This window comes from Nanorana parkeri, unplaced genomic scaffold, assembly GCF_000935625.1.
Source record: "Nanorana parkeri isolate BGI_ZX_2015 unplaced genomic scaffold, ASM93562v1 scaffold599, whole genome shotgun sequence".
Lineage (NCBI taxonomy): Eukaryota > Metazoa > Chordata > Amphibia > Anura > Dicroglossidae > Nanorana > Nanorana parkeri.
The window spans coordinates 208486-235073 of record NW_017306867.1 but is presented as its reverse complement, the minus strand read 5'-3'; the positions used below and the strand labels follow the sequence as shown (position 1 = coordinate 235073).

The 26588-nt window shown below is 44.8% G+C and overlaps 1 protein-coding gene across 1 annotated transcript in view; it reads right to left on the bottom strand.

The window, feature by feature from the left end:
* Positions 1-25979, bottom strand: part of CYYR1 (cysteine and tyrosine rich 1) — a 65161-nt gene extending 39182 nt beyond the window's left edge. Inside the window, exon 1 of the mRNA XM_018562779.1 lies at positions 25683-25979. Coding sequence (XP_018418281.1) covers positions 25683-25743 — 61 coding nt within the window. The 5' untranslated portion in view covers positions 25744-25979. The remainder of the gene's footprint in view (positions 1-25682) is intronic.
* Positions 25980-26588: the final 609 nt, after the last annotated feature.

Below are 26588 nucleotides of genomic sequence, written 5' to 3'. Positions count from 1 at the left end.
ACATTGGTTATTATTGTTATTATTATTATTAATAATAATTACTATTTTTATACTATATATTGTTTATGTCGTGTTTTGTTTTGTTTAATTTTTTTTACTGTGTTTTATGCACCTATCCTGGGAAAATGGTCATTATAGTGCCACAAAACGCATTGATGGTGTTTTTTGATTGGTGTATGACAAATAAATGATCTATCTTAGTAATTTTAAAAGCATCTCCTTTCGATATGGGTGCATCTGCTGACCTCACATCTATTTTTTTTTCCAATGGGGAAAAACATCTTCCACTCTATTCCCTAATGGTATCCAACTACTGCCCAATTCAGGATCGTCCGAAATACATTTACAAGCATCAAGTGCAACTACCCATGCAACCTGTGTGGAGATAGATACTGTATATTCTCTACAAGCTCAATCAGGTTGCTCGACCCCTAGATTGTCTTCTTGTAATCTCACAATATATACATATATGAACTAAAATGTTGTACTTTCTTGTAAGAACTAATGCACATATTCCGGTCTTTTCTGTGGTGGTTCAGCTCCCTTTTTCTTCTTTATTCTCCTGACTCTGGAAAACTAATTTCTTATTCTTCTGTGTTATTGAGATATTGGCTAAAAATCAGCCTAAAGGAGTATTGATCTCTCAAAGTATTTTCTTTTTTTTTCAATAATGAATCCAGATGAAACAAATATATATTGCCCAGCAAAGTTTTTATTTTTTAGATTTTTGCTCTACCACTTTAGCTGGCTCCAACTCTTTCAGTTTAACTTCCCTGAACTTCCTGAGAGAAGGAAGTAGGCAGAAAAGGTGGGGAGCAGGGAGGAGGGTTGTAGCTTGATTTGATGTACCTGTATGTTTGTGGAGACACACACAGCTTACTAGCACACACAAGGGTGGCTCCATAGGGCCCCTGTAAGGGAAAGGAGCCAGCCTAAAACAGGATATCGGGGCCAATGCTTAGGGGACCAGCTAATTCTACAGGAAACTAAAACTTTTAAACATCAAAAAGCAGCATCCATCGTAAGTGATTTCATCAGCATTTGAAATAGCTTAAAAACCATTTGACTTTAATATTGCTTTAAAGTATTGTAGACCCAAACTGAACTGTGTATCACAAACAATTCTGAATTCGCTTTTATAAAATACTCTTAACCTTTCATTATACTTTTTTTTTTGCTAATCTCCTCTGGTCTTTTTAGCCTCTTCCTGTCTCCATGCACTCCTTCCGGTGTCAGCTGTACATCACTGCTCAGGGTAAGCTTCCTAACTAGGGATGCACTGATACCGTTTTTTCGGCATCAAGTAAGAGTACCAATATTTTTTTCCCAGTACACGCCGATACCGAATACCGATATCTGAAGTTCCATTAAGGAAGCCGGGTGGTGTGTAATGACTCGCCGCCTGGCTTCCTGATTAGCCAGCTTCCCGACCAATCAGGATGGCGGCCAGCGAGACATTACATGCTGCCCGACATCCTTAATGGGGCTGGTGAAGAGGAAGCATGGAGCTGGCTTCGGGTCCAATTGGGAAGCCAGGTGGCATGTAATGACTTACTATCAGGTATCAGGATAGGCATCGGGAGTATTTGGGTGAGTACTCGTCCAAATACTCAGTATTGCCACCGATACCGGTGCTAGTATCTGTATTGGTGCATCCCTTGTGATAAAAGTGGATCATGCCTGCACAATTTGTGTTGGCATAGCTGCTTGTAGCCTCCTCCAGGGGTGCTTGTGGCAGGGGCACAATTGGGAGACAGGTGTCATCCTATAACAGGATATGTCTGGACATGGACATGCATAGCAAGTTCACTAAGCATGATTTTAATGAAAGCTGCAGATTTAAAAAGACTGAACCTGTATAGCAAGATCACAAAGAACGATTTGAATGGAAGCTCTGGCCGGCTTCTGTGTTTAGAATCATACTGTTACACTTGTATAACAGAGACATTGTCTTTACTGTACACTTATATAAGATACATTAGTACCTGTCGCCAACCATCTGGGCTTATTACAAGTAAAATGATAACAAGCTTTGTATAGCTAGTACTGGAGTTTAGTGTATACCACTCAGAAGCCGAAAGAGGAAGAGAAGGTAATTATCTATCATCTGACATACAAAGAGTCTTCGGACTCCTCTGAGGAACACATTTTCCCTTTAATTACTGCTAATGGATGTATTTGCAGGTGTTCCCAGGTTTATATACAATGAAAACTGAAAAGTGGATGAAAACTGAAATCTTGATTCATTCATGAACAAACATTGCTTCATCTCCATCTACAGAAGTCTAGCCTCTACTCGTTGAATATGAATATGCAATGGCTTCAGATACATATGTAAAGGTTCCTAATATGTACACGTGGCAATGGCATCTTTAGCACAATGGAGCTAATAGGATTTAATGTTTCAAACACTGTGGTAAGTCGGCATTTTTGATGTTGCTATTGGTGTGGTAACAAGGGGGAGGATAAGTATGTCATCAGGGTTATCATTCTTTGGTATTTCATCGATGAGTCCACAGGGTTACGGGCTTAGATAGTCCTAGTTTTGGATCAGAGGAAAATACAGTTAATACTGGAGTCAAAAGCATTGCTGAGGCTCCAATGCCAGAGGACATAGTTGGACAATAGCAGAGGTCAAAGACAAAAGTGTTAGAAATGCAACAGCCTATACTTATCATTTGGCTTTCGAGCTGCAGATGGCGCTTTAGTGCAATGTTAGTTTTCGATATGCATGCTTATCTATGATACACAGGAAGTTATTTTATATACATGTTTCCTGCATAATGCTGTACATACGTGTAATGTCCTGCTAAGAAGGTAAAACTTAATACAGCATTCCTCAAGATCTCAGTGCCGTGCTTCATCTAAACACATAACCAACAATAAGAACCATGCGCAATAAAATGACAATGTACAAGGATAGACCGAACAGAGATTAACAGTTGCGTCACAAGTGGATGGCAAACATTCACTGTGAGGGGCAAAATCTGAGCATGCCTGGCCTTCACCAGAGCTCCTGATGGTTGAGATGAAGTTGTACAGCTTGCACTCCCAGGCTGCAGCTCTCACTTGTGACACACGTTTCAATCCCTATGTCAGCACTCTTCATGTTGGGAATGAAGATTAAAGGAGTTGTAAAGTCCCAGCATATCCTTTCCTGTTATAACATCAACATTGTAATAGGAATACATACTAGAGTACCTGATAACACAATCAAAGCTTTTATGTAGTGAGCAGTGGCGTAACTATAGCCATAGCAGCCCAGGCAGCTGCTGTGGCGCGGGGGGGTAGAAGGGGGCCTCACTAGCTTGTTTAGGCAAATTAAACATAGTATATGTGAAGATAATACAGTACTATATTTTAACATGGGGGGAGGGAAAAAACATTTTGACTTTAATGTCACTTTAAGGGTTGGAGTGGTTGCAGTTGACTGTAAAGAGTGGTTGCAGTTGACTGTAAAGTCTACAGTGTAAAGATAACTTCGGACGCACAAGAGGAATGTTGGGATTTTGGCATCCTTACAGCTCAAAGAGAGGTCATCAGGGGGGCCTCCATCACATTTTTGCTATGGGGCCCCGTGATCTGTAGTTACAGCACTGGAAGTGACTGCTGCCTTCCGTCTGCCTATCACTCTCAACATCTTTCTGGATTCCCAGTGTGCTTTGCATCTCTTTCACTGCTGCTTGATGTGATGCAATCTCCATTTCTCAAGACTAAGTAGGCCATAATGCATTGCTTCCAGCAAGCAATGATGATGTTACATTGTCCAGACATTGAGCTGTAGTTCAGAAGGCCGGCTCTGTGGGAGGTGTGACACAAGGAAATGTGTATTTACAGGGCTGAGTGAAATTGTGTCATTGTATTGAGGAAGTACATCCTATGGGCGTCTTCAATAACTATGTTTTCAAACTTCTAGATGGATGTGGTCATTAGGAGTGGGATGGGACTTATGGAGATTCAATATAGAAATCCATATTTACTTTTAGTTTTTGATCATAAACTTTTACAGGTAAAGCCACAATTTGCAAATACCTCCAGCCGTCTTCACCTCTGAATCTAGCTGTTGTCTTGACATGCGTTTTTCACAGAAGCAGCGCGCTTATGAATTTGGCCATAATATTCTCAGTTTGGTTTCCCAGGTTTGTGACAGGTTTACTTTAAAGATATTTGTGCTTGCAATACCATGCAATTAAGCTCCACAATGTCAATTCAACCATGTTCATTTTATTCATCTGCTGAAACCATTCCGTCTCTCGACGATTCCGCTGACCTCAATTTGCACTTGATTGATAAAGAAACGAAAGCTTGTCAGCCATTTGCATTTCCATTATGCGCTGTGCATTTACACATTAAGAAGGCTAATTAGTTTGCTAAATGCAAAACGAAATGTTCTGTCAAGTGCAAATGACTGACCACAAAACCTCCATTACCATTTGTGGGATATATCTGAACTCGGACCCTCACCGGATGGATCTGCTACTTTCTCTATACTCGTTTGCTGCTAATGAGATATTGACATGCATGACGCGGCAAGCAGGGACATAATACATAATACACTGCTTGAAAACAGTCCTGTGTGTGTGTGTGTGTGTGTGTGTGAGCCCTTCATGTCTGCACTGCTAAGATGAGCTACAATACTCTTCAGTAGCATTACCGAGCTTGTATTAATTAAAGAGGAGCGCCAGTCAAACAAAAGGGAAGACAACTATTTCTAGACAGTTACAATCTCCACTGCCAGGTTTGCTATATAAAACAAAAAAATAATTGATTAAAGTTCCGTTGCAATCACTATCACATTGTTTTATATTAGCTGATCCTTAAAGGAGAACTATGAGGTGAGTGATTTTCACTCAACCTCATAGTTCGAGCCGACGTGTGACAATGAAACTGTCACAGGTCGGCTCATTAGATTGGGAACACATACCGTTGCTCACTCACTTCTCAATCATGTTCCTGCAGAGAGCGGTGACTGTCAGTCACGGCTCCCTGCAGGGATTCCCCCCCCTCTGTGATCCTCCAGCGCTGACTGGCAGAATGGACGGGGAGGGGGCGGGTACAGCTGACTGCATCTAGATAGGTAGAGCCAGCTGTCACTCACGCAGCTGGGTGGATCTCAACAGTAATGTCGGGATCCGTCCCGGCTGCGGCGGTCTCAGTATACAGGGAGCTGTAGCTCGCGATATACTGGGCTTTGGGTCACGGGAGGATGCTTGTATATGTCCTCCTGTGACCCTTATGAGAACTATGAGGAAAAACACTTAGCCCGTAGTTCTCCTTTAACCACTCCTTGTACCAGCCTGTAATACCCCTTCATTACCTGGCCATTTTCCACTTTTCAGCGCTGTGATAGTTTGACTGACAACTACTCCATCATGCAACACTCTGTCCAAGTGAATTTCATATCAGTTTTTTAAGACACATAGAGCTTTCTTATGGTGGTACTGAAAGAAGAACTCAGGGAGTTAAAAAAAATGTACCCTTGCAGTGGAGCTACCCCCCGCACCGTAAGGGTCAAGTGCTCATTTTGTCTAGGGGGCTCAAATAAATAAGATATACTCACCTGATCCTCGATCCTGCAGAGTTGTTAGACCGGGCCCCACAGCCTCTTCTCTAAGGACCACTGACAACATCATGTCTCATGCGAGTCCATTAGACGCGAGGATGCTGAGGAACATTCCACAGCCGGAGAGGAGGGTGAGAGATGTGACTGCTGACCGCCACAAGCCCGAGGATCAGTGAGTATATCTGCTTTATTTGACTCCTCTAGACAAACCAGCAATTAACCCTTGCAGTGGGACTAGCCCACACTGCAAGGGTTAAGTACTTGTTAGTCTAGAGGAGTCAAATAAGTAAGTCTTTAGAATTCCCGGAGTTTTTCATTAATTATCGAATGAGCATTATGATCCAGGCTTCCTGTCCTAACCCCCATCACATCCACCTTCGGGATAACCTCAGACACTTCCAATCTACAGGCAACTATGTGACATTCATCTATACAGGTGAAACTCGAATAATTAGAATATCGTGCAAAAGTAATTGCAGTAAGTGCTGCAAAAGGGGCCCAAACCAAGTACTGAGTACATATGCATGCTTGTACTTTTCAGAGGTCCGATATTGTTCTATGTACAATCCTTGTTGTATTGATTGCATGTAATAATCTACTTTTTTGAGGTTGTGGATTTGGGGTTCTTGGGGTTTTCATGAGCTGTAAGCCATAATCATCACAATTATGACAAAGCACGGCTTGAACTATCTTGCTTTGCATGTAATGAGTCTCTCTCATATATTAGTTTCACCGCATAAGTTGCATTAGTGAAATAAATTAACTTTGCACGATATTCTAATTATTCGAGTTTCACCTGTATATATATGTAGCTTCGGAGACATTGTTTACCTTGCCCATAGCGTGCTTTCATGGCGGCCCTATCGCAGCGTTTTTATACCTCCCTGTGGATCCTGGACAAATGTTCCCAGGCAGAAGTTATTCCCGGCACAGGGCGGTTATGGATGGGGCTGTGTACTCCATTCCTGATTATGAACTCGCTACACTGGAGGATTTATGGTCAGATCCAACACCCTGTTTAAAAGCTCATTACCTGCACAGCGTTTTATAGGCTCCATAGAAGATATACACTCTCGGCCTTACTAAGGACGGTGGGAAAATCATCCTGAGCTGAAAATGAAGTCATTGAAACGTTGAGCGGTGGGAGAGGGGGAAATATACGACTCGAGCGCTCCTGAGTGAGATAACAGATGGAAAACACGGGGCCAGGGTCTCATTTACCAAACTGACCGCTGCAAGGTCTGTGTGTACTGGGATGTATTAACGTCATCCAGACCTGCATTGGAAAATGACAGCCGCGGAATAAATGGCTGAATCTGATTGGCTCTTGTGAGACAATGAAAATTGTCTTTTATATGAGAGACCGATGTCTTATATCTGTGTTCATCTTCTATATCTGTTTATGAAGTGTACAAAGGCAACGATTTGTCATATAAACTAAAAGGGAAACTTACCCTCCCGTCCTGTGCCTATACGAACATTAAAGACAAAGACAAAAATAATGAATATATACTCACCTGATCCTCAGTACCCTCTGGCTGCTAGACTGGTCCCCGCAGCCAATTAGTATTTCTATAATACTAATTGAGTCTGATTCTCCATACAAAAAAAAAGTCCATGAACCCATCCTACTCCCGACACGCTATGTCCTGAACCGACTGGTGGGTACTGCGGGTCCAATGGATGGCGCCGTTACATATACAAAGCGTAAATAGGGCACCGGCACTCCAAATAGTTAATAATGCATCTTATTGATGAAAGTGCAGCATATCATGTCACTCAGTATCCCCTTCTTTAGGCCAGGCATGTGATCACATGTTTTGACTGAAGAAGGGAATCCTGCGTGATAGGATGCACTGATACCGATACTAGTATAGGTGCTGAAACCGAGTATTTAGGAGAGTACTCGTACTTGCCCAAATGCTCCGATACCTTTCCCAATACTGCAGCTTCCGGTCAGAGGGAGATTTCCACTGACCGGCAGTGCCGCAAGGGAATATGGAGCCGGGATAGATGGATCATGCATGTTAGGGTTAGTTTGCGAGGTAAAGGAGATACCTGGAGGATTGAGAAGGGGGAGGTCGAATAGCCCCTCCGACACCCTCACAATCTCCTTTTTGTCACACCCGGCACCTCAGGGCTACATGGAGGGAGACGGCATCCGGCCGTCCAGCCAATCTCACCGGGAGGCGTTATTAAAGATGAAGTGTGTTGGGAAAAAGGCTCAGCTGGATATTAATGCAGTCCTATTGAGTCTCCCTGGTGGTGTAAGGCTAACTGCTTGCCTCCAAGGTGATCTCCGCTCCTATAATTGTCTTCAGCACTATGTTCCTGGACATCTGCAAATCTAAATAACAAGAAGTGGAATATAAAAACACTTCTATTCTAAAGTCAGTGATTTTCTCATTGCCGTCGTGTCTCTGTTTATTAAAGGAAGTCAGCTAATAGAAAAGACTTTAATTACAAACAGGAATAGTTCAATGTAGAATTGCAGATTGAAGTTAATTTACTCTAATGACACATTACTTACCAGTTACCCTGCGCAATGTGACATGGCAGGGAGTGTATAGTATAGTAATGTTCTCCTACAAATTATAACAGACACATTATAGTGGAGAGGGTTGGAAGTAGGGTTGCCACCTGTCCAGGATTCACCTGGACAGCAGTGGCGTCACAAGGGGTGTTGGGGGTGCGGCCCGGGTGACACCATTAGAGGGGTTATGTCGGTCATTTTGGTGTCATCCCCTCTAAAAAGTCGGGCACTCGGTCATGGACCGAGAGCATGACAGTGTCGGGAGAGAGGAGGGGACCCGGCGGCATACCTCAACCTGGCGGGTGAACGTCCCCTCCTCTCTCTGCCGGCGTCCATCACCAAGATGGCCGCCGACAGGCGTCAATTAGATGGCCATGCATGCACGATGACGTCATGGCAGGGTGTCACCCGGCCTTGGGACGCCCCTGCCGGACAGTCTGGGTTTTGAATGCTGTGTTCCGGTTTCATGACAGCAGAAACCTGGACACAAGATGTCAGGCAGACAGGGGGAACCAAATTTAAGATGAGGGCTACTGCACCCCCCTGAAAATAGTCTCAACTGTGATATTTACATATTAATAAGCCGCAACTCATTCGCCCAAAAAACATAAGTGTGGGCAGAAAAACAGTACAATGTCATTTAGGTAGGAAGGGCACACTTTAATATTCAGTGAACAGACAGGGGAACACTACAACATTCAGTATGTAGGCAGGATTATACTAGAATACCCATTAGGTAGGTAAGGCACACTACAATTAGGGTTGCCACCTGTCCAGGATTCACCCGGACAGTCCAGGTTTAGAATGCTGTGTTCGGGATTCATGGCAGCAGAAACCCGGACACAAGATGCCAGGCAGACAGGGGCAACCAAAATTAAGATGGGGGATACTGACCCCTCACTAAAAATAGTCTCAACTGTGATATTTACATATGAATGGGTGGCGCTATTTACATATAAATAAGCCGCGACTCATTCTCCCGAAAAAATGTCAGTGCATCGCTGAGTGTTCGGGTTTCACCGGAAGAAAAGGTGACAACCCTCGTTGGAAGGATGACCTGAGTTTTGTAGACAGATGTAAAGAAAAGCAGCTTAATGTCACTCATCTTGTCAGTATACATGAATGTGCTACAAGCTTTTCAGACGTACGCAACAGAACTTTGCAAAATAGTGCAATGTATAGACTGGGGTAGGCAACCTCGGCAATCCAGCTGTTGTGGAACTACAAGTCCCATGATGCCTTGCAAAACTCTGACAGCCACGGGCTACATACAGGTGAAACTCGAATAATTAGAATATCGTGCAAAGTTCATTTATTTCACTAATGCAACTTAAAAGGTGAAACTAATATATGAGATAGACTCATTACATGCAAAGCAAGATAATTCAAGCCGTGATTTGTCATAATTGTGATGATTATGGCTTACAGCTCATGAAAACCCCAAGAACCCCAAATCCACAACCTCAAAAAAGTAGATTATTACATGCAATCAATAAAACAAGGATTGTACATAGAACAATATCGGACCTCTGAAAAGTACAAGCATGCATATGTACTCAGTACTTGGTTTGGGCCCCTTTTGCAGCACTTACTGCAATTACTTTTGCACGATATTCTAATTATTCGAGTTTCACCAGTACACAGGCTCTACTTCTTGCGTTGCAGTGCTACACAATGCTAGTGCTTTGCTGCGCCTTCTAATTAGGGATGCACCCAGGGGCGTATTTATTGCGAGGCAAACAAGGTGTTTGCCTGGAGCATCACTTTGCGGGGGGGGGGCATTTTTTCCCCCCTACAAAGGGGAAAGCCGCAAGGGGCGCACAAAACCAGGCAGCCTCGGCTGCCTAATCAATGTGGCTGCTGGTGGGGCTCGGCAGCGAGCTGCTGGGTGAAAGAGGAGGCGGAGGCGTGGCCGGGCAGGCGGAGGCTGCAGGCGGCTGGAGGAAGAAGCTTCGGCAACTCCATCCAATAAGCATCGAGAAGGCCAAACAGCATGGAACCGGCTTCCCAGGCAATCAAGAAGCTGGGCGGTGTGTCTTTATCCGCTGCCCGGCTTTTTGATTGCTCGGGCAGTCAGCTCTATCCTAGCGGAAGTACCAGTATCGGTATTCAGTATCGGCGAGTACAGAAATATAAATATCGGTACTCATACTCGATACCGAAAAAAACGCTATTGGTGCATCCCTACTTCTTATGATGCAAGTCTACAGCCATAAATTTCTCTGGGCTGAATAGCTGACATAAATCACTTGATTCCCCCATTCCACAACCTGAACAGTGACTGCGGCTGATCGGCTGCGGTCACTGTTTGACCGACAATTTTCCACCAAGCTCTTTCAATTTTTTTTAGCTAAAGTTTGCCAAGACGGTGGTGCCAGAAAGGCCGCCCGCAGATCAAATTTGGCCCATTCAGCCAATAAATAAAATAAACATGCTTCTCGCAGTTCAAATTGATTTTTACTTTTCTCCTTCTTGATTGTAATGTTAGGAGGGGCTGGGAGGGGTTTGTTAACACTTTCTGTACTGTAATAGCTGATTTAATTATAATTTGTCAGGTAGATTTGAACACTGCCTGTCCTAACAAAGGGTTCAAGGATAAAAACCTGGATGTTAATGAGAGAAACACAGTCCATGCATTCCTGTCCTCAGTCTTCCTATAATGAAAGATCACTGTGAAGGTGCTGAGAACAAACCTGGAATCAGCCATCTTGCCTGCTGCAACAAAACATCTAAAAAGGTAAGCTTTGTTTTATTATGTTTTGGTATGCTGTGTGAATGGGGTTCTGTCAAATTTGACTGCAAAAGTGGAAATACACTTTAAGCCGACTCGCTGAAAACAAACAATGCACTCCCTGTGTGGCTGATATCTTATCTCAACAGTTGTTAAGCAGACTTAGGGAGATATTACCAAGCCACAGGAACTCCATCTGGTGGTTAATCTAAAAATCTTTACATTTAATACAATATAAAAAGCATCAAGCTCCTTAACCCTTTATTACGACAGACAGTGTTCAAATCTAGTTTACAACTGATAATGGGATCTGCCAGCACAGTACAGACATGGTTAATTATGGTAAATATTACCTCCCCACCCCCCTCCTTAACATTACATAGCATTATTTATTGAAGATGCCAATAGGATGTACTTCCTCAATGCACTGACACAATTTTACTCACCCTGCAAATATAAACTTCCTTGAGTCACAACTCTCACAGTGCCTGCCTTCTGAACTACAACTCAACGTCTGAACAATGTAACATTATCACTGGTTGCTGGAAGCAATGCATGATGGGATATGTAGTAATTTTAACACAGTGTTACGGTACTTGAATGTAGGGATGAGCACAGGTTAGAACCTGAGCTCCTCCAAACCAGGAAGGAGCTCCTCCAGAACACGGAAAGAAGTTCCTTCCATGCCACCTAATCAGGTGCTGTTGTTGAATTCCCCGCCTGCAGCTGCACATAAGCAAAGGGTGAGGTGCAGTGATGTCATTGACCTTATATGACCTTATATGGCTACATGCCTATATTTGGTAAATTACATTGTCCTAATATGGTGATGTGGCCATATATGGTCAATGACATCAGCATAAGCATCCTGCCCCTTTGTTTACATGCAGCTGCCTGGTGGGGAATTCCTGATTGGATGGAAGTGTTCTTTCCTCATTTGGAGGAGCTCAGATTAGGCCCGTGTTCTATCTGACCCTGAGCGCTCCCTACTTGGAGCCTGTTTGAATTTCAAGTTGTGTTCTTTATAGCCTGCGTTATTTACATTCCACCAATTATAAGCTTCCCTATATGCAACGTGGGTCCCACTACCGAGGTCTTTGCCCTGGGCCCATTAATGGCTGGACTGGCAGAGCAAACATGGTTGTCTTTCATCACCGGCTGCTAGATGTCGGCACTGAAAACTTCTGCTCTGTATTTTTTTACATCTGCATGGAGTTCAGCTTTAAATCTCGCAGTCAGCTTTAAACAATTTTACTTGAAGGGTCTTTATTTAGAAGTAATTGGAGGAATTAAGGCTGTAAGCACACATCAAAGGGCAGGAAGTGACATTACATTTACGCAGGAAGTGACCTCTGACCTTGTCATGCATTACCCACAGCGGTTATTGCGAGTAATGACGCCCCCAGCTACTTCCTGTACTGGAGGTCTGTAAGCAATCAAATAGCTGGACATAGCTGGATTTCACCTTCCAGTCTGTGTAGACTTTAATCATGACAAAGGCTGCCAGGGTCAGTAACGGCAAAGCTATTTTTTAACATAAGAAGCTGTATTTAACCAGAACCATGAGCAGCAAGTGAGCCATTGCTGACCTCTTCATTAAAAATGCTTGTTGGCTGGCTTTTAGGCTAACTTTTTGGTCAAAAGTCAAGTAGATCAGGTCAGAAATTTGTATCTGTATACTTGTTCTAAATCGATGAAGAGCATCAGCATGACAGTAGGGTTGTCACCTTTTCTTCAAGTGAAAACCGAACACCGTAGCGCCACGCGCAGCAATTTTTTTTGGAGAATATAGGAGAGAGCGCAGAGAGGCAGCCAGGAGAGATAGCCAGGAGAGAGAGCCAGGGAAGAGAGTAAGGAGACCGGCTATAGAGGACTACAAATACCAGCAATACATGATACAGCAATACTAATGAGCTATGAAGCTACATACTCTGTGGCCGCCTGATGTCTCTAGGGTCTCAAGTGACATTCTAGATAATGTCCTAGACATTACACACTCGCAAAGGGACTCTGCCGCCTCTTAGATAGACTCTGCGGGTTCTCTGTCGGCCAGTGCGCACTCTTAGGTGGGTTGTCCAGGATTTAGGTGGGCTGTGCGGACTCCCACCTGGGCTGTGTGGACTCTCAGGTGGGCTATGCGGGCTCTCAGGTGTGCTATGTAGACTCTCAGGTGGGCTGTGCAGGCTCTCAGGTGGGCTGTGCAGGCTCTCAGGTGGGCTGTGCAGGCTCTCAGGTGGGTTGTGTGGGCTCGCATTAGGGCTGTGTGGGCTCGCATTAGGGCTGTGGGGGCTCTCGGGTGGGCTGTGGGGGCTCTCGGGTGGGCTATGTGGACTCTCGGGTGGGCTGTGTGTACTCTCAGGTGGGCTATGTAACCCGAACACAGCCTTCTAAACCCGGACTGTCCGGGTCAATCCCAGACAGGTGGCAACCCTACATGACAGCCAGTCAACTAGCATTACAACAGCCTCTATGTTACCTACATCCTTTTTTGGAGGGGATAGAGTGGAGAGAGGTGAATCTCCCTAACGGGGACATGGCTTTCTAACCTGGCAGATTTTTATTGCTGTGTGTGTCCCTGTTAGGTAGAGTCACCCCCTCTGTTTCTTCTGGTGACCGTTATCTCTGAAAGTGAAAGTATATCTAAGATTTTGGGTTGTCACCAGAACAGGAATAGATGGGAAATCTTCCAATGGGGACACTAGTTCTGGTGACCCTGATGACCACCAGGGTTTCCCTCTCTTTGGAGGGATTTCATCTCACTTCCTGTTTTAGCTATCAGAGAAGAAGTGAAGAGAGATGTCCCCAATGGGACACATTTGGCAAAAAAAAGAAAAGCTGACAGGGGTTATGACCTTCCCATACTCTATGCAAAACTAAAAGAAAAAGTGTTGGCTTCAGTTGTACTTTAAATATTTGGGTGCCTAATGTACACATAAACCCTAACTGAATGACCTTAAAAGCCCCATGCTGGGTTAAATGTTCACTTAGGGTATCCGGTAAACCATTTGTACTTACCTGATCCACGCTTCCCCAGCAGTCTCCTCATCTTCCCTATAGTCCAACTTGTGCATTGTCCCTCTGCAACCTTATGTATAATGCAGAACTATGGGCCCTATATTAGCGGGTCTCAGACCACCGAAGCAGAGTGGGGGAAGAGGCTGCTGGTCCCGGTCTTGTAGCCTGTGGGAGGGGGGATCAGGTAGGTCAAAATCCTTTACACAGGTCCCCTAGACCTGAACTAACATTTAACTCTTGCAGTGCAGGGGTAGTTGCACTGGAAGGGGAGTTTCCCCTGCCCCAGAGATAGGCTTTAGGTTTGCTGAAGCACTGTGTATAAACAGTTGCCATTTTGTAATAATAAATTACTTGTGTTTACGTTTTCTTAATCTTCTGCTGTCTCTTTTCGGTAACTTTACACCTAAAAGCACCCCAGCCTGCATACCATTTCTTTGAGGGTTTCCTGATGGTGCCAACAGTGGCCCACTCCTGCATAATGTGTGTTAAAATGCCCATTTGTAGTCTCTATTGGAAGCCCACGTGCCAGGGTGGCAGTCCAGAAGCACAACTGGGAGACAGGGACAGAGCATTGTCCATACCTTCCAACTGTCCATCATTTCGAAGCAAATCTCTGTCTCTCCAATCATTTTTGGCATCTATATTCTTAATGGTCGGCATAAACAGGGAACATGGCCGAGGTGTGTCCATTACCTAAATACATTGTGCTGGAAGATGTCCCTCTTTCTCATTTCAGAAAGTTGGGAGGTATGCATTATCACTAGGGATGCACCAATACCGGTATTTCGGTATCAACTACAAGTACCAATATTTTTTTTCCGGTACTCACCAATACCGCATACCAATACCGGAAGTCCCATTAAGGATGCCAGGCGGTGTGTAATGACTCGCCACCTGGCTTCCTAATTAGCCGGGAAGCCAGGCAGCGTGTAAAGACTCGCCACCCGGTTTCCCGATTAGCAGGAAACCATCCCCATGATTCTCGTCACTATGTGACGAGAAAGCATGGAGCCGGCTTTCTGGCCAATCTGGTGTAATGACGCGGCGCCCGTCTTCGTAAGTGGCCGAGAAGCTGGCTCCGTGCTCCCTCATCAAGTGACGAGGGAGCATGGAGCCGTCTTCCCAGTGAATCAGGAAGCCGGGCAGCGCGTAATTAGGCATCAGAGCATTTGGACGAGTACTCGCGCAAATACTCGGCATCAGCAGGGCCGTCTTTAACGCAGGGCAAAAGGGCCAGTTTCCCAGAGCCTAGTCCGTGTTGTGGGGCCCAAAGCAGCTGCCCCTTGAGCCTGCAAAAGATACACATATTCAGGGCTGGCAACCTCACCTGTGTAGGTATGGGGACTTACACTGGACCTGGCTCCTGTCTGTGTACACGGCGTCTGTGCCAGGCTACATGCAGCAGCATGGACGGGACTTCGGGCTCCGCTCACTATCCTCTAAGCCCCGCCCTTGGCTCTCCGTACTCACTGTGTTGCCTGGGGCCTGCTGGGAGCCCTCAATGTGCCATGAGCTGTCACCCCTGCTGTGTTCACTCTCCAGAGCCTCACACCAGGTATCGCCATAATCACTGGAACTGTAAATCTAACCAATTACAATTGTGTGCTTACATATTTACTTATCACTAGCACAAGGCTGCATAGGCAGCTGTCTGAGGGCACAGGGGGGGATGCACCTTTGCCCGTGTAGGAAAAAACCTTGCATCAGCCCTGCACACGAGGCATCTAGGGTTCACGGGGCATGGCAGGTAGTGGGTGGGGGCCCAAGGAAATGTTTGCCCAGGGTCCAATCAATATTAAAGACGGCCCTGGGCATCAGCACCGATATCGATACTAGTATCGGTGCATCCCTAATTATCACCCTTGAACAAGGACCTTCATAGGAAGGATCATCAGTTATTATTGTAATGAAAGCTGCACATTTTGAAATATTGAGAATGACTTTTGAATGATATGAACATGGAAAAGATTATATGAGGTGTTAGTAATCAGGTTTCCGTATTTCCATCTCTTAGAGCTGGGAGGAATGTATGTCCCAAAGGAGAAATCAGTGGAACAGTTTGACACTCTCACAGTATAGAATACATTCCATATGAAAGGCACTTTAAATAGCAATGGGACAAATTGTTTTGAAATGCTTCCAGCATTCCCGGATGAATGGAGGGTCTTCTAGCAGAGAAGTTTGCCTCTAGGCTTGTATACTTATTATTATGGGGTCATCACAATAAAAGAAAACACAAATAGCTCCCTGATAGCTAGATGCTGGTGTATTTTCTTAAATGCTCTGTATTATAAATAAAAAATAACACTTTCCTTTTCAATCCTGTTTGAAATAAAAAATAGTTTTTCTTTAAAAACAGCTTTTCAGCACCAATAAAACAGACTCATCAATCATGAAACAATGACGGCAGCCATTCAGGCAGATGGAACAAAGTCTGATAGGTCACTACGGGCAACAACTCCCATTTTATTTTCTCTTTTCCTGTTTTCATGAATCAGCGCCAATGTTATCTAGGAATCCGAGATGTCACTGAAAAAAAAAAAGTCAAAAAGGCTAAAGGGACCCTGTGCTGAAAAAATATATTCGCTGCCTGTATGACCCTTTTAGTGAACATGTTCTAGTGTCTGTGCCCTGCTTCAATACTGGAGTCACAACTTGTACTATGCAAACTTGTTCTGGTTAAAAGTATATTCCATTGTTTGCTAAAAAAATGAATTGGATGCTACAAAGCATTGTAACTGAGATCAGTGGATCAGCTCCTCCATCCGCAGGGCTGTATCGAGGTTCAAATAATTTGTTATGGAGCTGGAGGAAGTATTTAATGGACTTCAGTGTGGTGACATCAACCCCCTTGTACCGCATTGAGGACTACGCGTTCCTCTGCTGCTGTGGCTGTTTTTTCATTAGAGATCCTGTGAATGTCGCTCAATGCTTCCAGGACATTCTATGTCTCGCTAGGACAGTCTATGCCGCTCGGTCTCTCCAGGACAGTCTATGTCACTCGGTCTCTCCAGGACAGTCTATGTCCCTCGGTCTCTCCAGGACAGTCTATGTCGCTCGGTCTCTCCAGGACAGTCTATGTCACTCGGTCTCTCCAGAACGGTCTATCCAGTACAGTCTATGTCACTCAGTCTCTCCAGAGCACTCTATGTCACTTAATCACTCAGTCTCTCCAGAGCACTCTATGTCACTTAATCACTCAGTCTCTCCAGGACAGTTTATGTCGCTTGATCTCTTCAGAAAGCTCTATCCAGGACAGTCTCTCCATGACAGTCTATGTCACTCAGTCTCTCCAGGACACTTTGTCACTCTGTCGCTCAGTCTCTCTAGGACAGTCTATATTCCTTATCAGTTACGAATTACGAAATAACGGATATTCCGAAACGAAACAGAACTAATTTTTTGACGGCGCACAAGTCTAGTCTCTCTAGGACAGTCTATGTGGCTCGTTTTCTCCAGCATAGTCTATGTCCCTCGGTCTCTCCAGGACAGTCTATATTCCTTGGTCTCTCCAGAACAGTCTATTTTTAAGCGCTGCGCAAACTGTTGGCGCTATATAAATTCTGTATAATAATATTGCTCGGTCTCTCCAGAACAGTCTATTTTTAAGCGCTGCGCAAACTGTTGGCGCTATATAAATTCTGTATAATAATATTGCTCGGTCTCTCCAGAACAGTCTATTTCGCTCAGTCTCTCCAGGATAGTCTATGTCGCTTGGTCTCTCTAGGACAGTCTATGTTGCTCGTTCTTTCTAGGACAGTCTATGTCGCTCGGTCTCTCCAGGACAGTCTATATTCCTTGGTCTCTCCAGAACAGTCTATTTTTAAGCGCTGCACAAACTGTTGGCGCTATATAAATTCTGTATAATAATATTGCTCGGTCTCTCCAGAACAGTCTATTTCGCTCAGTCTCTCCAGGATAGTCAATGTCGCTCAGTCTCTCTAGGACAGTCTATATTGCTCGGTCTCTCCAGAACAGTCTATTTCGCTCAGTCTCTCCAGGATAGTCAATGTCGCTCAGTCTCTCTAGGACAGTCTATATTGCTCGGTCTCTCCAGAACAGTCTATTTCGCTCAGTCTCTCCAGGATAGTCTATGTCGCTCGGTCTCTCCAGGATAGTCTATATTGCTCAGTCTCTCCAGAACAGTCTATGTGGCTCGTTTTCTCCAGCATAGTCTATGTCGCTCGGTCTCTCCAGGACAGTCTATATTGCTCGGTCTCTCCAGAACAGTCTATTTCGCTCATTCTCTCTAGGATAGTCAATGTCGCTCGGTCTCTCTAGGACAGTCTATATTGCTCGGTCTCTCCAGAACAGTCTATTTCGCTCAGTCTCTCCAGGATAGTCTATGTCGCTCGGTCTCTCCAGGATAGTCTATATTGCTCGGTCTCTCCAGAACAGTCTATGTGGCTCGTTTTCTCCAGCATAGTCTATGTCGCTCGGTCTCTCCAGGACAGTCTATGGTGCTTAGTCCCTTCAGGACAGTCTATGTATTGAGTATTGTACAGTGTTGGTTATCGATGAATGCAGAAAGTTGGGAATTTAAGTAATACCCTGTTGTAGCTTAGATTATACATATATACAGCTTGAGGGAGGGATCTTTAGGCCCTGTAGCATAGAGTCATGTCCCTGTTCATGGTTATACTTTTTAGTCCTGTTGTTATAACAGTCAGGTGTCATAAAGTCATTGAACAGATGGAAAGAATGTCAGCAAACAAGGTGTGTAGTGTGAATGGTTTGGAATAACAGCCCTGAAGCAGTTGGCCAGTGTTGCCTCTTTCCAGTATTTATCAGAGAGCTCACACGGGAACCTGGCCAGCCTGCACACAATGTCTCACTACACCTTGGCCTGCTTGTTGTTACAGCTGTCCACCAATAAACACAGCATTTGTGCCATATGTCTGACTTTTTAATAGAAAGATATCCAAAGGAACCTTAAATCACAGTGGGGCTATGTATGGGTGGCCACACACAGTACTATGGGAGACATCTGCTGAGCTTCTTCTTCTTCCAGTAGGTCAATGTGACAGACATGCAGTAAAAGTTTTTTTTTTTTTAAGAGGGGCAGCACAGCAGATACTGGCTCCTAGAGTGCAGAATTCCTATTGCCCGACGCCGGGGACATGCAGTTCTGGGCGGGTAGTTTTTTTTCTACATTTAGCCCTGCTTCAGGCAAGCAGGGCTAAATGTGGAGCGGGGAAGCCGCCACTCGTTTAGTACATGTGATCCAGGCGATGCCACCAAGATCACTTGTAACAAGCCTGCAGGTCTGTCACCCCCCCCCTACATGGTCCTCTCCCACCTCTGGCTGCCTCTGTCCCTGCTGGCCGCCTCCCTCCCCGCCGTGGTATTCGGGTCCTCTGCTCTTCTGGGGGACCCGGAACCACAACAAAGTATTTCAGGATGGAGAGCAGGGAGCAAAGTGAAGACCATCAGTTCCCTGCTCTGCTCTGTGTGAACACTGAAACAGGAGAACTGCACTCGTAGCCTTTCCATCTCAGCTGTCACAGAGAGCCAGCACAGTGTTGTGCTCAAACTCCTGTATTGGAGGTGACAGGTTCAAAAAAAGAGAACCTGTCAACTCCAAATGCTATCACACAAGGGCTTGTTATCTCCTGTGTGATAGCAATAAAGTTAAGTGGTAAAAAAAATTAATAAAAAGTTAAAAATATTTAGAATAAAAAAAAAAGTGATAAAATACAAATTTTAAAAAGTAAAAAAATCTATAAAAATGTAAAAAATAGAAATAGAAATGTAATAAAGCGATAAAAAAGTAAAAACAATAATAAATCATTTTTTTAACCACTTGCTGACCAGGGTGTTTTTCAGTATTCAGCGCTGTGGTACTTCAACTGACGTTTATTCCGTCATGCAACGCTGTACTGAAACAAATTTTATACCATTTTTGGGGACAGATAGAGCTTTCTTTTGGTGGTATTTAATCACCACTACGGGTTTTATTTTTTTACGATATAACAAAAAAGTACCGAATATTTTTTTTTTTTAAACGGTTTTCCCTTTATTATTTTAGGAAACATTTATTTTTACCCAATTTTTGGGTAAAATATAAAAGGCGGGGTCACATTGGGTAAATAGACACCAAACATATCAAGCCCTAAAATTGCGCACGCCCGCGAAATCGAAAAAAACTATCATAGCCAAAATTGGCCATAGGCATTGCTTTAAAAGAGTTTACAGCTCATCAGTTTAGTGTTATCAGTGATTGATGGCCCTAGAACTATTGCTCTCATTGCGACGTTCGCGGCGATATGTAACATGTGCGGCGTAATGGGCGCAATCGCCGTTTTTGCGTGTAGGCACACCTAACTGATTTTTGAGCATCTATGAGGGGGTGGGGGACTTTAAAAAACTTTTGTGGGTTTTTTTTATTTGTGTGTGTGCACATTTTATTTATTTTGTGAGCAATTTTTTGTAACTTTTTTTTTTACACTTAACTTTATTGTTATCACATAGGGTGCTAAGAAGTCACTTATGTAATAACCAATTACAGTGACAGGTCCCCTTTATTGAGACATCAGGGGTCTCTAAGACCCCTAATGTCACCTAGGGACCCCCCAGAGAAGCTGATGAAGCACAGATCTGCTTCATCAGCTTCTCTCCGGTTTCTGTACCAGAGAGTGACAGGGGAATGCGGAAGTGATGTAATATACATCACTTCATGCAGAGACCGGGAGGAGAGCGGAGGCAGATCTGTACTGAACTCCCTCCGTTCTCAGTGCACAGAGCCACATCGCCCGGGACAGATGATGCCCGGGATCGCAGGGACGGCGGTGATGGCGAGAAGAGGTAAGAGGGGGGTCACCCTGAATTGCATCATACAAACGTCTTTACCGACGCTGGACCGCTTGTATGTAAACGGCCATCGCTGGCCGTTTTAAAATCCTGTCGGTTTCCCACTCGCGCTCGCCAGCCAGCGGGCGCGGGGACGAACAATGTCTAAAGGCGCCCACCCGCATCCAGGAGACTCCCGTCCGGCCGTCTTTCAGCGTTCAGCGGACGAGAAAACCAACCCTGCCACCCCCGCCATCCCATCTGGTTGCCATTCTCCACTGGGGGAGGGGGGAGCATTGGGGAGCCTGTCCTTGGGGCAGCAGAGAGAGCAAATCCGTCCGTGCTCACAACCCACCATTTTAACAATGCCCATCCACTCCAACATTGTGCCAACAGAAACTGAGAGGATATGCCTCCAAATTAAATCGCTAACAATGGATGCTGCTCCTTGATGTTTAAACATTTTAGCTTCCACTTGATTACCTGAGCACTGGCCCTGATATCCTGTTTTAGGGTGTCTCCTTTCCCTTGCAGGGTCCTATGGAGGCACCCGTGTGTGCGCTAGTGAGCTGTGTGTGTCTCCACAAACATACAGGCCCTTCAAGGCAAACCACTCTCCTGATCCCTGCTTCTCCCTTCTTCCTGCTCCAAGCTAGTCAGACATCTCAACTCTCCCGGATGTTCCGGGAGTCTCCCGCTATTACATTGCGGTTCCCGGATACCCGGGAGATAAACATTTTCTCCCTGAAAGGTTTACTCTGCTCTGCTTGATCTAGCAGAGTAAACCTTTCCCTGGTTTTTTCTGACACGGGGGCCTTCCTTGTTGTTGCACCCCCCTCCTCCGCAGGGTGGGGTGGGGGTGATGGTTGACAGAGGGCACCTGGCCGAAATGACTTCTTTCAGGTTGGGACCCCTGAGCTAGTAGTAGATGGACAGCTACTGGAGACTGATCTGTCCCTTGTACTGGACAGGAAGTTCAGGGAAGCAGAGCTGAGAGAGTTGGAACTGTTTGGAAACATGATGACTGTAAGTTTGGGCAGAAATGTAAAGAAAGACTTTGATGGGGAATGTATATTTGTTTGATCTGGATTCATAAAAAAAACATAAAAGTTTGAGAGTTTAATACAACTCCGGCCTTCTCTTCAGTCTTGCAGAGTTGTCCCGGCTCGTTCCCTGTACTGAAATCACTCACTCTGACTTCACTGCACACTGTCAGCTTCTCATAGTCTGCATTGGGCCTACTGCACAGAGGCACATAGTTCTTAAAGAATAAAACTTAACTCATGGAATGGGGCTTCTCCGGCACTGCAAGGGTTAAGTGTTTGTTTTGGTCTGGGGGTCTAAAATAACAAAGATATACTGACCAGAACCTCGGCCTCACCTGGTTCCTAGACCGGTCCCCGCAGCCTGTTCTCCCCCGGCGGTCTAAGGATCCAGGAGTCATCACGTCTACTACAATGTATTGGACATGAGGCCCCTGAGGGACATTCCATTGCTGGAGCGGAGGGGGAGAGAGGCACCAGGGACCAGTCTAGGAGTAAGGTGGCACCGTGGTTTGGGTGAGTATTTCTCTGTGGATTTCAGTTCTTTGGAGGCTCAGTATCACATGTGGGCATTTCCTGGTCTGCATGCAAATTCAGTCTGCCCATTAAGGTATTTTGATGTATATTACTTGTATCAGGGCTGGGTTCTCGTGAGAGGAGTACTGAGGTAGGGTGCTGTGATGCTTACAGGAAGCTATCTACACCACCCTGCTGGCCCCTCCCACCAGCCATGATCTGCCTGTAATGCATGGAGAAGCACAGAGACCCAGTGATACCATCACTGGGTAAGAAAAAAGGGTATGCAATGAAAATGTATTTAAAGGTGATCTCTAAATACAAGTGGCATGTGTATTCGTAATTGAATCCTGGTGAGCCTTGTGCACTTCTTCCAGGTCTGTGCAGTGATACAGTATGAGACTTTGCCTCTGTGCATGAGCTTCCTGTAATAAAGACCAGTCACTGTTGTCCTCTCTACTTGTGCAGGGTGACTGGTTTTGTCTCCGCCCCCTCCTCTGTAGTTTTCTGCAGGCAGCCTGTAGTGGGTGGGGCCTTCTGGGTCCCTCCCACAGCTCTGCTCTATGTACAGATGTGATAATGTCACTACCTTTACCTTAGTAAACACAAAGTTTGTGGCTTTTGGGGAATATATTTAAATGGTAGTTTATGTGCCTGGAGGTCAGCTTTAAATATTTTGTCAGCATGTTGATGAGTAGGGTAGGGGGGGAGGTAAACCAGAGAAGGTAAAATATAAACAGATTAAACATCAGTCTAAACCTAACCCGTATCTGCAATGCGGGCCACACACAGCTATGAGTTGCATAAACAAACAGGGATGGATGCAGCCTCTCACCAACTGTTACTTCCCAAACTGTGAAATAATCTGAAATGTTGGCGATGAGTTACCTTCATTCATTCATATAGTAAATGGAGGAAGCTCGAGTTGTTGGGGGAGAGTGGTTAATGCTAATTATTAGGGATGTACTGATACCGGTATTTCGGTTACGAGTACGAGTACCAATATTTGTTTTTTCCAGGACTCGCCGATACAGAAAACCGAGTACACAAAGTCCCATTCAGGAAGCCAGGCGGCATGTAATGACTCGCCACTAAGTGACGAGAAAGCATGGAGCCGGCTTCCTGGCCAATCAGGCAGCCGAGCAGCGTGTAATGACTTCCTGATACTGGAAGTATCGAGCTAGGCATCGGAGCACTTGGGCGAGTATTTCTTGCCAAATACTCAGCATCAGCACTAATACCGATACCTGTATCGGTATCAGTGTATCCCTACTAATTATAACTAGAGATAAATAGAGGGAAGGAGCAATGATCCCTATTCATTTCAAGGCCAATGCTGGGGTTGTTACCTATTGCCAAAATATATCTACTCAGTTACTCAGATAATGTTCCTACATCCAGCTTCCGATGTCTAATGACAATGTCATTAGGATAGCCCAGGGGTAGGCAACCTCCGCACTCCAGGTGTGATGAAGCAACAACTATCAGAGTCCCGCAATGCCTCATGGGACTTGTAGTTCCACAACAGCTTGAGTACCAAGGTTGCCTACCCCTGGGCTAGCCATACATGACCAGAGTTTCATTTACTGATGTAAAACCCGAGGCCTACACAGAAACCTTGCCACAACCTTTCTTCAGTACTGACATTGGACACATGGGCATGGAAAACATTGTTCCCTTTCCAGTAAAGCAAATGGAACAATCAATCCTAGGTCCCTGAGGATGTATGATGATCAGAAGCAAAGTTATATTTCTTAGGCCAGGTTCACACTTGGGCGATCCGTGACCGCGCGGCAATCAGCGACCGCGTGGCAATCATGCACAATATTGCACGAATTGCCACGCGGCCACAGAGTCGTCCAACACCGACAATCGTGCTGTGGGTGCCAATATTTTCTAATGACGCCCCAGTCGTGCGGGGCGGATAGCGCGGCTTCCCATCATGATTCCGCCCGTGCAACTAAACACGATCGTGGCTAAAACAGCCGTGCGTCCTGTGTCGCAAAAAAAAAGAAGTACATGTACCTTTTTTCTGCGGTTGCCGCGTGGATGTACCCCATTAAAATCAATGGGGCGGCGTGGCAATTGCCGTCTACAATTGTGCACGACCGCGCGATCCTGGGCCGCGCATCCTGGATCGCTCAGGTCTGCACTGGCCCTTATACTGAATGCAAATGTATGCTGTGTGTAGCCAACGTAAGGCTCATCACACATGTTACACTCTGATTGTACAATCTCCTATATTCTGCCCCTTCTGTAGGTTTATATTAAATTCCTAGGACAGATTACATATGGAGGTTTCTAATACCTTCAATGTAGCCAATTAGGGTGTTCCATCTTGATAGGCATACATGTGCATGGCTAGGAAACCTAAAACTCTGACCACAAACCTCTCCCTATGGTATCGCGCCGTTCAATGTTGTCTGTAATCTATAGCTTCCCTTTGGGGGGTCATTTACGTCACTATGAAATCAGCCCATTCACAAAACAAGTCTGTATGACACTATCTACAGTCACAGCTACTCTGATATCATTCATTGCAATAACACATATGACATTCCTATAGAAAAGGACTAAATACGGTCCACATGTTTTCCAGTATGCTGCAAAACTTCCCAGCCAGTCATCCCCTTGTGATTGGTCACAGCCTCTCCTGCACTATCTAAGGCCATGTTTCAATTGGTCACAGTGCATATAAGTATCATATACAGTGAGATACAATAAAATACATTCATGTGTTTCAAAGGTCCCAGTAGACAGGCAAAGCTTTCCTAAGGTCATCATCCTGCTACGTTGTAGGATTTCCCTATATATTCTGCCCCTTCTGTAGGTTTATATTAAATTCCTAGGACAGATTACATATGGAGGTTTCTAATACCTTCAATGTAGCCAATTAGGGTGTTCCAGCTTGATAGGCATAAACGTGCATGGCTGAGAAACCTAAAACTCTGGCCACATACCTCTCCCGATGGGTCATATCATTATTATTATTATACAGGATTTATATAGCGCCAACAGTTTGCGCAGCGCTTTACAATATAAGGATGCCTCTGAATATTGTCTGTGGCTTCCCTTTGGAATTTACGTCACTATGAAATAAGTCCATTCACAAAAAAAGTCTGCACGGGAGTCGCAGTTACTCTGATATCATTGCAATAATACATGTGACATGCCTATGGAAAACGACTTATTACGATCCACAGTATGCTGAAAATCTTTACAGCCAACCACCCCCTTGGGATTGGTCACCACTTCCCCTGCATCTGAAGCCATGTTTCAATCGGTCACATTACTTATAAGTATCATGTACAGTGGGATACAATAAAATACATCAAAACGTTAAAGTGGTCCCAGTAGGCGGCCAATGCTTTGCTACCGTCGTTGTCCTCCTACGTTATAGGTTTTCACTATATACTGCACCTCCTCCAAGTTTATATTAAACTTCTAGGACAGTATATAGTCTGATGTATGGTATAACTGGTGTGTACTGACCTGTGCTGAGCGCTGAGAGCACAAGAGCTATCCAGAGGCTTGAGCTGCTGCTTGTGTCCATCCAAACTTTGGAGCTTTGAGCGTCCCGGAGATATGAGCACAGATTGCAGGTCCAACTATAGATTTCCCAGCCTCATGGAAGTGTGATGTGCGCTCTTGTCATCGGCAGCTTCTCTCCGCACAATGCTGTGACTCCTCTGTGCCCCCCCACAGCTCCTCTTTGTGTGTGTGTGAGAATTCCCTTCTCCTTCCTCTTGTTTCCCAATAGGTCTTCCTGATGCCTCCATTCTCAGATTTCACATCTCTGCTTGGTGGGTGGCACTCAACATTTACAGACTGCAGCTCTGCGTGTGAATGTGTGTGATATCAGGCTGACTTATCTCTTGTGTAAAGTTCCTTATCCCCCCAGACGGTGCTTTAAAAGTATTAATGAGACCAGAGCAGATGACGGCGCACAGGCCTAGGCCAGTAAAAGCCGCATGTAAAGTGGATCTAAACCAAGAAGCAAAAACTTAATATATTGCAGATTATCAGTAGACATGTAAATTTCATTTTGTTCTGAATTCTGATGAAATTTCATGAATTCGGACATTCGGATGCATCTGAATGTCCGAATTCCAATGAGGCCGAATCCAAACAAATACGAATGTTCTTTTAACATAATTGTGGATCCTCTGAATTTCGTTTAAAATGAAACAAAATCAGACACGTGACTATTTTCTGGCTAATCAGGAAACCCCGCCTGAAACTAAAACTAAATCCTGAAAGATCCAAATTCGAAAAAGGAAACAAAATGGCATTCAGACCCGAAACCAGAAAGAAAGAAAAATCCAAAACCAAACTAAACTCATTTTTAGCCGGCTTATATGTCTACATATCAGTATTTAAATATGGCGGCCGCATTTG